The sequence below is a fragment of the Bos indicus x Bos taurus genome, chromosome 23 (genome assembly GCF_003369695.1).
Source record: "Bos indicus x Bos taurus breed Angus x Brahman F1 hybrid chromosome 23, Bos_hybrid_MaternalHap_v2.0, whole genome shotgun sequence".
Classification (NCBI taxonomy): Eukaryota; Metazoa; Chordata; class Mammalia; order Artiodactyla; family Bovidae; genus Bos; species Bos indicus x Bos taurus.
Window position 1 is genome coordinate 8526439 of NC_040098.1, and position 13819 is coordinate 8540257.

General features: G+C 52.5%; 2 protein-coding genes across 3 annotated transcripts; both read right to left on the reverse strand.

Annotated features, from left to right (window-relative positions):
- Positions 1-150: 150 nt before the first annotated feature.
- Positions 151-10168, reverse strand: TAPBP (TAP binding protein). Its single transcript, XM_027525166.1, has 8 exons — positions 9756-10168; positions 9460-9630; positions 8957-9217; positions 2897-3292; positions 2164-2505; positions 1984-2073; positions 1816-1850; positions 151-1127 (listed from the first exon to the last, which is right to left on the reverse strand). The coding sequence occupies exons 1-8, from the start codon at positions 9790-9792 to the stop codon at positions 1116-1118; spliced, it is 1344 nt and encodes a 447-aa protein (XP_027380967.1). The 5' UTR covers positions 9793-10168; the 3' UTR covers positions 151-1115.
- A 15-nt stretch (positions 10169-10183) lies between these two features.
- On the reverse strand, positions 10184-13487 carry ZBTB22 (zinc finger and BTB domain containing 22). 2 transcript variants are annotated; one of them, XM_027525153.1, is made up of 2 exons: positions 13390-13487; positions 10184-12768 (listed from the first exon to the last, which is right to left on the reverse strand). In XM_027525153.1, the coding sequence occupies exon 2, from the start codon at positions 12697-12699 to the stop codon at positions 10795-10797; it is 1905 nt and encodes a 634-aa protein (XP_027380954.1). In that variant the 5' UTR covers positions 12700-12768; positions 13390-13487; the 3' UTR covers positions 10184-10794. The 2 variants fall into 2 exon arrangements, with proteins under 2 accessions (XP_027380954.1, XP_027380953.1); XM_027525152.1 differs by lacking the exon at positions 13390-13487 and adding an exon at positions 13111-13241.
- Positions 13488-13819: the final 332 nt, after the last annotated feature.

Consider the following 13819-nt stretch of genomic DNA (forward strand, 5'->3'; position numbering starts at 1 on the left):
CTGGAAAGAGGGTCCCTGAGGTAGAACTGAGAGGTTCCTTTTGAAAAACACTGCAACGAGTTTATTGCCACACGATTAGACCCGCACCCTGCGTCCGTCGGGCCGACCGACCTGGCCCTCGAAGGGGACCCCCCTCAGCCGAGCCGCTGCTTCCTTCTTCCAGTAGTTTATTTGATTCAACACATTTTTTTTAATCTTTCGGACGAAAAAAAGGCCAACTTCTTAAATTGAGCGCCCTCCAGCGGGCCCTGTGCAGGCGCGGGAGACACCGCAGGGAAAGGACAGGGTCGTCCCAGCCTTCGAGGAGCCAACAGTCCGGGCAGGGAGGCAGGCTTTTAACAACGACTCGCACAATCACTTAAATACAACCGTGGTGAACCGCACCAGAGGGACACGCGGCGGTCTGAGGGGGCGAGGCTGACCTGGTCCGTAGCCCAGGCAGAGACAACAACGCTCTGGGACCCAGAGGGAGTGGGAGGCCATGGAGAAAAGGATCAGCTTTAGGTGTAATGAGCATCGGGAGGAGGGCGGGAGAGCGCTAAGCGGAGCAGTGGCTGGAGGGCAGGGATGCAGAGAGTCAGGGCCGGAAAGAATGGATTTGGCCTCTAGAGCACCGGTTCCTGTCCCAGATGTCCCTGAGACTATTTCAAGGGCTACGTGAGGTTTAGACTATTTTCATAGCAATCCTAAACTGTTACTTGCCTTTTCACTCTCGGTCACTAAAGAACCTACACTGGCGTTTTCCTGAAGCTACATGACATGTACTGACATCGTCCCCACAGCTAATGGAACGTGTGCTTGTGTCTTCCTGTGTATTAAATTGTTCTCAGTTTTGAGAACAGTACAGTAAATATCTGTGGCTTATAATCTACATAAGTGAAAGCTTTATAGAGTCCTTAATAATTTTTAAGAGATCCTGAGACCAAAAATTTTGAGAACCGCTGCTCTAGAGTCCTAAGGAGGTGAATGCCTTGTGTCTTTTCAGGAAGCATTCCAGTGGCTCAGTGGAGAGAGACTGGAGGGAGCAGGAACAGAGGGCATACAATTTGGGGAGTTATTACAGTAGCTTAGACCGGAGAGGATGGTGGCTTCCCCAGGATGGTGCTGAGTTGGTTTCACTCTGTTTTCTGGAAGAGAAATAAAAAGGTGAGGGATTCAGGGTATTAGAAAGCAGGGTTAAATGCTCATGGTCAGTCCAGAGACAGTGAACGTCAAGGGCACAGAGGTGGCAGCAGAAAGAGGCTAACGCTTTCTGTGTATTTTAAGCCTGGCAGATGCAGCACCAAGTGCTTCTGCTCCTGCATCTTTCAAAGGAGATGCCATATCTCCTTAAATCCTTCCAACAGCCCTCTGAGGCTCTGCTGACCGGTACAGTAGCCACCATTCACTCGTGTCTGTTGAGCATTTGAAATGTGGCTAGTCCATACTGAGGTTTAAAATAAACCACTGTTTTTGAAGACTCAGAATGGAGAAAACACTATAATTTCTTATACTGATGACATGTTGCCATGCCAACATTTTGGATATATTAGATATATTTTACCTTTTTAATGCAGTCCCTAGACTATGCATTTAAATTTACATATGTGCCTTGTGTTATATTTCTATAGGATATCACTGCCTAAGTCATTTTCCCCCCCTTACACCCAAGGAAACAGGTGTAGCCTGTTTGAGGTGGCGGGATTTAATGCAGGTCTGTGTGAATTCCAAGGCTGGATTCTGCCCACCAGGCCAGCAGCCGCCCTCTTGGGTGAGGAGTTGGGGAAAGGTGATAAAATGAGAAGGGAAAAATAAAGGAAAGTGGAGTGTTGTTACCTTTTCCATTGAATTCTGTGTGGTCAGGTAGGCAGCTGTGGAGAGAGATTGAGAAGAGATGGGATGGGGGAGCAGTAGGGCAAAGGGATGAGTGTCAGACTTCTTTGGGAGGAGGCAGATAATGTCTTGCCTCTCAAGGGTCCCAGTTTGGGTGGGGCTCACACTCACCGGCCCAGCCCAGTGCCTTGAGGAGCCCAAGGAGGAGAAAGGCAGACAGGAAGAGACCAATGCCGTCCTCCAGAGAGGGCCCAGAGAGACCTGGCAGGCAGAAGGGGCAAGAGAGTGAGTCTGAAATTCCCAGGCACACCCCCCAGCGCCACCCCATTTCTCCGTCCTCCAGACTCTTACCAGCCACCTGCAGGGTGACCTCAGCGCTGCGCCCCAGGGCGGACAGGCTGGGGTGGTGGACTCGGCAGGCATAGCGGGCCCCATGCTGCTCACTGGTGACCGGGGGCAGCTGCAGGTGTGCGGAGAGGCTCAAAGAGCCATCTGAGTGATGTCTCAGGGCCGAGAGCCACCTCTGGCCCTCAGCCTTCTGAAGGCGACCCTCTGGGCCACCCCGAAGCTCCCATTCCACCTCCAGCCCATGGGAGGGGTAGAAGTGGGACACGAGGCAGAGCAGCTCTGGGGGTGCCTCCCCAGGAGCAGCCCATACAAGAGGCGCTGGTGTCAGGGCCACCTTGGGGGGTTCTGGGGAGAGAGGAAGAAAGGAGCATGGGGAATTGATCTACACAGCCCTGCCTCAGAGGCCCTCTGTGTGCCCTCTGGCTCCCCATACTGAGAGGGTTTAGGGGTTTCCTCCCAGGTTGGGGAGCCCACCATCTCCCCATTGGTGTTTCGCAGGAATCTTCATGCCGTGTCCCCAGCCTCAAGGACCCCTTCTTCAGATTTGGGAACCTCCATCCCAAAGCCCTTTAGATCCCTAGGAATCCTTTACCCATTGCCCCTCTGACTCCCAGGGACCCCAGTATATCTCCCCGTATTCACCCAGCACCCTTTTCTCCACTGTCCTCCCATCATGGAGTCCCTACAATCCTAGTGACCATCGTATACCCATAAGAATCGCCATATCCTCACTCACTCAGTACAGCAAGCTCCAGGGTGATCTGCCCTTGCAGGTATGGCAGGTGAACAGTAGCCAGATAGGTACCCTCCTGGGAGGGCCGAACTGCAGGCAGCCAGAAGGTCCCATTTCCGGTCCATGGCCCCCAGGGCTCATCGTCATCCCAAGCAGCAAATGCCACTGCCCCCTCTCGGGCAGCTGGCACCTGCCCATTCAGTCCAGGAGTCACAGCTAGCAGCAGGTGCCCCTTACCCAGGTGCTGGCGTCGCCACTCCAGCCCAAAGGGAGGGGGACCTGGGGCCAGAGAAGGAGCCTTGGGGGTGAGGGGCACGTAGGCAAAGCTCAAGTCCAGCAAGGCATCTTGTCCCATTGGGATGCGAGGGGTAGGGGTGTGAGTGAAGACAGTTAGGACAGCTGGGGACGGTGGGGAGAGAAGGGTCGGGAGGGGAAGAGAAAGAGAAAAAATAGAGAATTGGGTTATGGGGAGGAGTTAACTCTTACCCACCCCTCCAAGGACACTTCCTTGGACACTCACCATCTCCCAGCCCTCCCTGCAAACCCCCTTTGTCCTGGGACTGTGGGACCCACTGTAACTCAGAGTGAGCAGAGGGGTCTTGAGGTGAATAAGGGCGGCCTTTAAAGGCTGCTCGGAACACACAGCCCATTCTGCACCAGCCCTGGGGACAGAGGGATCTGAGGGTCCTTTTGACACAGCCTGAACCAGCCCACCAGTCTCCACACCCACACTTGAAGAGCCAGGCCTTTCTTGGTTTGCTGGTGAAGACAGTGATGACTCATGACTGTCAATCCCCTGATGCTACACAGAGTATTTACTGACCCTGGAAGGTTCTGGCTCTAGACTAAAGCTGAACACAGACCTCTGGGCTCTGCTTAGGCAAGTATAGGCTGGTTAAATGCCTGGAGCCTGATTGCCCTGATCAGTCCCAACTCAGCAGCTGTTATATAGCCTTGGGCCGTTAGTTTACTCTTCAGTGTCCCGTTCTCCTACATAAGGATGATGATGATGCTAGCACTCATCCCAAGGAGTTGGAGCAGTGAAGGTTCAGTCAATTCATATCTGCTACTGATCTGGACAACAAAGACACCTATATATTAAAGCTGCTTAGAATAGTGCCTGGAACACAGTACATCTACAAAAGTGTTTGCTGTGATTACAGCCAGTCATCTGCCAGACAAACATAACATGTCCCAGCTGAACAGCATCTCTAGAACATCCCCTGGCCCAGCTCCAGTGCCGGTCTTCCCTGCCTTAAATGATCACCACCAGCCCCTAGGCACTAAAGGAAAACATTTGCAATCCCTAAGATTCCTTCTAATTCATTCATTTGACTAATATTGATTGAGCACCTAGGATGTTCAAAGTTGATGAGAGTGGTGAACAGGACAGGCAGCCCCCTGCCCTCCAACTGTGCAGTCTGATAAGAAAGACAGATTGCCAAACATAACACGCTATGTGCCATCCCCACCAGGCCCTAATTCTGTCTCCCAGATAGATGTTACATTTGTTTCCGACTCAAGTGCTCATCCGGAGAAGGCAATGGCAACCCACTCCAGTGTTTTTGCCTAGAGAATCCCAGGGACGGGGGAGCCTGGTGGGCTGCCGTCTGTGGGGTCACACAGAGTCAGACACGACTGAAGCGACTTAGCAGCAGCAGCAAGTGCTGCTTCTGCTACATTTGGGCAGTTACAGCAGCCTCCTCTCAGATCTCGCTCTCCTTCATTTCATCCTCACACTATAACCAAATAACATGGCTGCAAGTCTGACCCAGGCACGTGCCTGTTTAAAAATCCCAGTTTCCTAGGAACCTAGCAACTAAAAGCAGAGGCTGGCGCTAGAGGGCCCAGGTTCAATCCCTAGCCTTGCTTCTTACAAGTTGTGTGTCCCTGGACAAGTTACCTAACTGCTCTGTCTCATATTTCTTCATCTGTGACATGGGTATAACATCAGTACTTAGTTCTTACGGTTGTTCAGAGGAATAAATAAGATTATGCCTATAAAGTGCTTAGAACAGGAGCTGGTGTATAGAAAATGCTTAGCTGTTACTACTTTCATTACTGTCATCATCATGGTGAAGGATTTGCAGGGTATCTTGGAAAAATGACTTTATCTCTATTTTCCCATTAGTCCAATGACTGATCCTTGCCTACCTTTTGTAGGAATCATGTAAAATAACAGGCTTTTGGAAAAATGGCACCCACATACCTACACATACACACAAAACTTCTGATGATTCACTATCACTTATAAACCCCAGCTTTCAAGGAACTGGGTAATCTAGCCTTTCCGGACTTCTCTTGCACCCGAAGAACCAGCCACGGAGAAGCCCTTTCTATGACCAGTAGAAAATCTGTTGTCATTGGGCTTTTCTTAGCTTTGTTCAACTGCCAGAAATGTCTGGGTCTTCCAAGTGGAAGTAATTTTTTTTCCCTCTTGTGATTATTTTTGTTTTTTGGTTGTGCCATTTGGCTTGCAGAATCTTAGTTCTACAACCAGAGATGGAACCAGAGCCCTTGGCAGTGAAAGCGTAGCAGAGTTCTAACCACTAGACCACCAGGGAATTCCCTACTTTTATGTAACTTTTAATCCTAGCTTCTAAGGCCCACAAAGTTAAACTTCTCTGAACCTCACAGGACTATTTTTGTTCAAGAGAGTAAAAAAAGTAAGCAATTTCATTTAGTTTATTTAAATCCAGAAACACACTTTTGAATTGTATGAATCAATCTGTAGAATTAATAAGCAAATCTTAAGCTAAGAGTGCTCTTTAATATGGGTAATTGAAGCAATTTTAGACCTACATTCCACAACCTGGACTCTGTAAAAATACACATGTAAACATAACAGGGCCAGAACCTGTTGGTAAGGAAATTTCTACCGTTTCACAGTTTGTATTATATAGGTCTATGCTTTTCTGTTAAAAGTGAATGATAACAACTATTATAGGGTATTACTGAAAAAAATTAAACCCAAATCTAATCAAACCTCTAGCTCTATCAATGTATAGGAAACATGGAGGGAAAAGGAACACAGAAAATGACAGGATGAGCAAACAATTGGTCAAATATAGAATAAGGGAACATCTACAGAACAAATGACAAGCCAATAGCATTTAAAGGGATAGGGCAATTACAATAAGACAGACTCAAGAGATAAAACTGCTATGGACTGGATGTTTGCGGCTCTGCCTTCCCCAACCCCCAATTCATACGTTGAAGCCCTAACCTGCAATGTGACTGGAGACAGGGAGTTGGACGAGGTGATACAAGTCAATGAGGTCATAGGTAAGCCCTAATCTGATGGAGCTGGTGCCCTTATAAGAAGAGGAAGAAATAGCAAAGCTCTCTCCCTCTTCCCTCCCTGTGAGGACACAGCCAGAAGGCAGCTGTCTGTGAGCACAAGGGGAGAGTTCTCAGCAGACATCAGCCATGTTAGCACACTGATCTTGAACTTCTAGCCTCCAGAACTGTGAGAAAATAAATTCCTATTGTTTAAGCCCCCCAGTCGACGATATTTTGTGATGGTAGCCCAAGCAGATTCAACAACCAAAGAGAAAATATAGACATCTTTTTGATCCTGATTCAAACAAATCAATTGTAAAATAGCATCACTGAGACAATTGGGAAAAATTTAGTATGGGCCAGAAATTAAATCATATTAAGGAATTATTATTTGTTTTGTTAGGTATAATGCTATTGTGTGTAGGGGGGATGTTAAAGTCCTTAGGTAATAGAGATGTTTACTGAAGTACTTATGAGTAAAATAATATGATGAGACATACTTAAAAACACTTCCAAAAAAGAATAGAAAATTGGAGGAAGATAGGTATAACAATTTGGTAGGGCTTCTCTGGGGATCCAGTGGTTAAGAATCCTCTTTACAATGCACAGGTTCAATCCCTGGTCCAGGAAAATCCCACATGCCCTGGAGTAACTAAAGCCATGCGCCATAACTACTATTGAGTCTGCACTGCAGAGCCTGTGCTCCGCGACAAGAGAAATGGCCACAATGAGAAGCCCTCACACTGCAGCTGAAGAAAGCCCACGCCCAGCAACGAAGACCCAGCACAGCCAAAACTAATAGATAAGATGTTATTCCCATTAAAAAATTCGGTAAATGTAATAACTGTACAAGTAGGTATACAGTGTATGGCGGGTTTATTTTCCTCTCCTAGTGTATCACTGAAACTTTCTATAATAATTTTAAAAGAATGATGAGAAATACTATACACACAAAGTATATTAAGAAAGTATATTTGTCAACAAACATTTTAGAGTATTTAACAACTTACTTGGTAAGAAATAAAGTATAAATAAATCCATACTAGCAAAACTATTGATCTGTGACCCTGGAAAGAGTCTATTTTTAATTTTACATTAAAAAAAAAAAACCTTTCATTTTCTTAAATCCCTAATCAAGCAAGAATGTTTGAAAAGGAAGACTGAGCACAGCAACTAGTTTTCACCCCCAGTGGTGGGTGAGCTGCAATAACGTTCTCACCTGGCCATGCCCTTGGCTCCCTATCCACACTTCTTTTAGGGCTCAAGTCACTTTCTACTCTAAAACTATCCCATGGCAAATCTGATGAGAACGTTTCTGAGAGTAGACTCTACATCTAATCACCTCTGTGACCCTTAAAAGTGTTCAAGGCCACCCCAGAGATTCTGATTTAATTTACCTGGAGTGAAATTTTTAAGGATTCTTATTTGTAGACCGAACTGAGAACTACAGGGCCCTAATTTATTCTTGGTGATAATAAACATTTATTAAGTCAGTGAATAAATTAACAAAGTGTCTCCCTTGATTGTCACAACAACAGGAAGGCAGATGGGAAATACCATCCACATTTTACAGCTAGAAAAGCAGATTCAGAGAAAAAGGGACATTCTTACCCTACCTCGTGAAACCAACAGCCTTGGAAATATTTCTGTCCACTAGAGACAACTGCCGTCCCCACAAGGAACAGTTTGCCTCTGTCCCTGCCCTGGGCAATGTCTGGGGACAAAGAATGGAGGTGGAAGCAGAGGTGAGGATTGTGTAGTGGGTGCTGAGTCCCACGGGTGATTCTCGAACGTCAGGGAGAAGGTACTGGGGAAGGCAGGGTGTAGGGCTCAGTAGGGGTTGACTGGAAGGTCAGGCTGTATGCTTTCCATAAAATCACACAATGTTTAAGAATTGCCAAGGACTCTGTTCCCATCACCCTCCAGAGAAGAGCTCCAAGAAACCCAAATCCAGGTTGCATCTTCCCCACTTTTGCTTTATCCACCCACTCCCAAGACCAAGACCCGAAAACTGCCCAACCCCTGGGCCTCGAACCGGGTTACACAATGCGGCAAGTGGTCCGTCCTTGCAGCCGGAACCACCAGATCCCCCGCCGCGTCCCTTCCATGCACTCAAGCCCACCATTCAGTGACCACAGAGTCAACGCATCATCACGAGCCATAAGAGGAGGCTGTCAAGGGAGATTAACGCGCTTAAGCGCAAGAGCCTGTGCTTTGCTGATTGTTGCAGCGCCGGATGTGGGAACGGGTGGGGCGTGAAGGCAGTTTTTTTTTTTTTTAAACAGGGTGAACAGCAAAGGTGGGAGCGCCTAGCAAGATCTCAGAGGAAAGGAGCAAAAGTTCCTGCTTCTGAGACCCTCCCAAGCCCCTCGCCTAGCCAGTTGCTTAAGGTCTGCTGCTGCTGCTAAGTCGCTTCAGTCGTGTCCGACTCTCTGCGACCCCATAGACGGCAGCCCACCAGGCTCCTCTGTTCACAGGATTCTCTAGGCAAGAATACTGGAGTGGGTTGCCATTTCTTTCTCCATTCTTGAGGTCAGGTGTCCGGAACCCCCCCCCCCCTCTCTCCAAAACCCCGCCCCAAACCGCATTTTATTTTAGATTAGGTTGAGACTAGATGAAGCGGTAAAGACATTTTAACTTTAACTGAACTGCCTTGATTTACAAATAAAGAAACGGAGACCCGACTGGGGAAGTGACTCGCTCAAGTCCGCAGAGCGAATTAACGGCTGATCTGGACTCTTACAATCTACCCAGTAATCTCCCATTCCCTTCTGTAGCTACCTGTTGCCATGGTGATGAGAGCAGGCTCCGGCTGAGGCTCCGACTGTGGTCGAAGGAGGCTGGAGAGGCTGAGGAACGGGCTAGACATGCTGACCATGAGCCAAGTCCCGTCCAGGGCCCGCGGGCAACTCTGCTCCGGGGTCAAGCCGCTGAGCCATTTGGCCGAGGCTGGGAGCGGGACGTAGAGGCTCATCTCGCAGCGTGGCGCGGGGGCGTCCCGGGGATACTGCCTGAAGGCGGCCTGAAGGGCGCCCGCGGGGTCTGTGAACGCAGAGAGAAGAGCTGCAGGCGTAAAGTCTCCGCCAGGAAAGAAGAGGGGAGGGCAGAGTCCAGGGACTTACAAAGGTGCAGACTAGCCGGTCGTGAGAGACTGACAGGGCGGATCGTTTCACTTTACAGCTGGGGGAAGCTGAGGCCCGAGGTCACTGAGACCCAAAGGGCTGGGGGGGGGGGGGGTGTTCGGAGGAGGCAACAGAGTTGGAAGCGAGTCCGGGATGACTCACCGTGAATTTTGAGGTAGCGCTCTGGCGCGAGGTCCGGTCGAAGAGGTGGGCTCTCCGCGCCCTGGCGCAGCAGCAGGGCAGCGGGTTTCTTGGCCAACTTGCCCCCGCCCGCATCCTCCACGAACCAGCACTCAATCACCGCGGGTCTGGCCGAGACAGCGGTCGCCAAGCCTGGGGAGAGGCGCGCGGGTGAAGGCACGGCCCCAACTTCAGGTGACCCGACCTCCCCCATCCCCGGACGTGGCGGGGCTCACCTCCCACCGTTCCCTGTGCCAGGAGTCACGGGGGTCGCTCACCCAAAGCCACAGCGAGGAGCAGGAACAGGCGCTTCATGGCGTTCGGATTTCTCAGCTCCGAAGCAGCCTCTTCCTCCTTTCACTTTCACTTTCCTCCAAAGGCCAGCAGGTGGGGCGGAGGAAATCCCCTCTCAGGCTAAGGGAAAGTTCGTGGGAGGCAGGTTCTCTCCCCGCCTTCCCCCTTCCCTTGCGCCGGGCAGGGGTTCCGGAACATCCTCTCCAGTTGGGGAGTTCCGGTCTGGGGACCTCAGCCCCGCCCAGGCCTCCTGGATCACCCAGCGCTGCAGAGTCCGGGAGTCTTCCCACACCCGAGGCGCTCCCGCTTGTCCCCCCCAACCCCGAATCCACTTCCCTGAGAACCATTACTCCACCTTTCCCCACCTGTGCCCGGTCCCAAGCAGACACATCGGGGTTGTCGGGAAGCCAAATGAAATGACCAATAAATATTTTAATCACTGTTTAGAAAAAATAAGATTTAAAATAAAAACCTGTACTCCTACGACTTAGTCCCTCCTTGTCTCCATCCCCCGCTCTCCCCAGTGAGAATTGAGTTGGGGACCCCCAAAGTGGGGGAGGAGAGATTAGGGTAGAAGTAAAGGGCACATTCTTTTGGGGGGCAGGCTATATTCTAGGACAAGGGTGGGGCTCTAAGGCCTGGTCCCTACAACTACACAAACACAGACTTCAGGTACAGACTACAACCACCTGACCCTTGACCCAGTGACTCCTGGATGCTCAACAAGCCCCCTCACCCCACCCCCACCCCCACCCCACATGCGCCCTACTCGGGAGCTGGGGCTTCTGTGCACCCATCTGCAGGGAAGGAAGGGCTGAGTTACAGGGATACTTTGGGGAGGAGGGGCTGAGGAGTGGAATAGGGTAGCCCATGATGCGACGCGGTTCCCCTTCCAGGATATATATACACAAGTCCATAGAGACAGGAAGACAGTGTGTTGGGAGATCACGTAGGGTCCACAGTGCCCCAGATTCGTGACCCCTAATCTCTCTTCCCGGAAAGCTACCCCGGTGGGCCGCCCCTTCAGTTTGCTCCGCCGCCCCCACTGAAGCCCATTTCCACCTTGTGGACACTGAGCGGGGACCAGACGCATCGGCTGGACGGGGGCGTGGCCCCACTGGCCTCATCGCCGCTGCCCCCGCCGCCGCAGGGGGACTCTCTCTTGGGCTGCAAGGCCGGTCCGCTGGGCCCGCCCCCGGGGCCCGGTCCACCCCCGCCCCCGCCGCCTAAGTGGTGCCTGCGCTCACAGTGTCCCCGGTGGCGCATGAAGCTGTCTCGCCACATGAACTTCTTGGCGCAGACACTGCACTCGTAGGGCTTGAGACCCGTGTGCGTCTTCATGTGCTCCGTCAGGTGATGCTTCATCTTGAACTTTTTGTTGCACACGGGGCAGTCAAAGGGCCGCAGGTTGAGGTGCATGTTCACATGACGATCTCGCATGCTCTTGTGGGAGAAGGCTTTCCCGCAGTGGCACAGAAAGATCTTATTTCCATCCCCACTGCCTGTCCCTCCAGGGGTCCCGCCAGTACCACCTGGCCCGCCCAGGGCCCCTGCCGGTGTGCCCCCCAGGGTCACCGCCCCGTGTTCAGCTTGGTTCCCTGGTGGCTGTGAGGAGGAGGAGGAGGATGAAGAGGATGGGAAGATTAGGATCTGGTTGCCCTGCATGTCCAGTGGGAGCAGGGGCCTTGGAGGGTGGGCTGGAGCATAGGATGAAGGGGTTGGTCCCCCTGAATCATCAAGCCCTGCCCCAGGACCCCCACCTTCATAGGGACCAAAGTCATTGGAGGACTCACAGAAATTAACCTGCTCCTCTCCCTTGTCCGGAGGCTCAGACAGGGTCCGGACATCACTTATGCTAAGGGTAGCCTCGGGTCCTCCCCGTGCTGGAACCCCGGAGCCACCCCCCAGCTCTTCATCTTCGTCATCCTCACAGGTCAACACCAAGTCTTCCTCCTCCTCCTCCTCTTCCAGGTCTGGGTCTTGAGGAGCCAGGGGTGCCGATGCTGGGCAGTTTCCACCCCGCTTCACATATACCCAGTGTTTCTGTGGCACAATGCTAGGGGGTGTATAGGTGGGCCGGCGGAGCCCAGCCCCAGGGACCACCGCACCCCTCCCATCCCCACCGTCATCACACAGCTCATCTGCCTCCAGCAGCAGCTTGCCAGAGGTAGCACCCCCACTGCCAACCACAGGGGCAGGGAATACAGGGCCGCCCGTGCGGCGCTCCCCACTGCCCACTGCAGAAGCTGCAAAGGCCTCCTGGGAGGAAGATGAGAAATCAGTGGACTCCCGGGGGCTGAAGTAGTTGCTGCTGCTGGGGGATTGATTCTCACTGGCCCGGCTGGAGGCATGGGAGCGCACGGAGCTCACAGTGGCAGGGGCCACCGTGCCCCCACTCCCTGAAGGGACCCCAGCACCAGGGACAGTGACCGACGTGGCTGCAGCAGTGGTGACGGTGGTGGCGCTGGCTGAGGCCCGGCCCTCTCGGAGGAGTTCAGTGCACTTATCCACGATGTGCCACATTTGGAGCACAGACCCCACTGTGAGGAAGTTAACAATGTCAGCAGCAGCCATGCTGAGGCGGCCAGTGTAAGCTGAAGCCAAGACAGTCTCAAAGGCTCCTGGGTCCATGACGCTGGGCAGCGAGATGGAAGTCATGCCCTTGAGTAGGACCTGGTCGTGGAAGTAAGGGGAAGAAGCAGCCAGGACAGCACGATGAGCCCGGAACTCCCGTCCCTGCACCCGGATGGACACATCACAGAGCTGGCCCTGCAGCCGCTGCTGATTGAGAGACTCCAGGAGGGCACTGGTCACCTCTGGGAAGGACACATGTACCACCGCCGCTGCAGGCAGGGGCAGTGGTGGCGGGGCCAGTGATAGAGGCAGGGGGAGTGCTGCCCCGCTGGGAGACAGAGGAGATGGCTCCATGGTGTGGAGGGAAGGGGTACCCCCCCAGCCACAGGAACAAGGGAAGGAGGAGGGCGGCCGGGGGGGTCTCTGGAAAGAAAAAGAGAGACGAATGATAACATCTCATAATGACACAGCCCTTTACAGTTTAAAAACACATTCACATTTATTATCTGGGTAACCCCCTACAAGGACACTATAAGGTAGGCACTCCTCTCAACCCCATTTGACAGATAAGGAAACTGAGGCTCAGAAAGATTAAGAGATTATCCAAGGTCACACCATTAAGTGGCAGCACCCACAAACGCAGGAGTCCTAACTCCAAATCCAGTGCTTTCTTTGGAGGTTAGACAAATAAGGTACTCCTGGGGACTGGGGTGCCTCCCCTCAGAAATTCCCATTTGCCTGAGAGCCCAACTTAATAAAATTTACCTTACTGGGGTTTTGTACACTTTTCTTGGGTGGGGGGGGACAGGTCGGTTCTGGCATCGAAAACCATTTCCCTTTAGGCCATGCCCCTGGCTAGCCACGCCCCTTGCCCCCAGTTATCCCTAATCGCCCAGCTCAAGACCCGCCCCGTGGCCTTTTGGCTCCGCCCCTGAGTACCCCCGCCCACATAGGACCCCGCCCCCCTCTGCTCCGCCCCAAGCGGTACTTCGACCTCCTCTCCCACCCGGAAGGCGCCCCCCAACCCCGCGCGTCCCCGCTTACCGGGCCGCGCGCCCCCGGGCCCCCCCCACCCCTCACTCGGCGGCCAGAGCCACAGCCTGGGCCCCTCCCGCCGCCATCTTGCGCCGACTCCCTCCGCCCTCCGCCTCCGCTCCGCCTCCCGCCCCTCAGGCTTTAAAGGCACAGGCAGGCACCCCCGCCCGAGCCGCTGGGCAATACTCGGCCGACTCGGCCACTTCTCCTTTAAAAAACGGCTGCTTCATTCCACCTTAAAGGTACCACGTCTCGTACGCCGCTAAGGACTCCGGACTCGGGTCCGCCGAAGCTCTCATTTCCCTTTAATTTAGTAAGCCTGCCTCTTCCTATTGGCGATGGGTCTAGGCCTTCGCTGCTTGGGCTCCGCCCCTGAGCTGTGGCCATTAGCGCGTTTACGATGTCTAACCGCCCCGGTCGCCCAGATTCTGACAGTCCT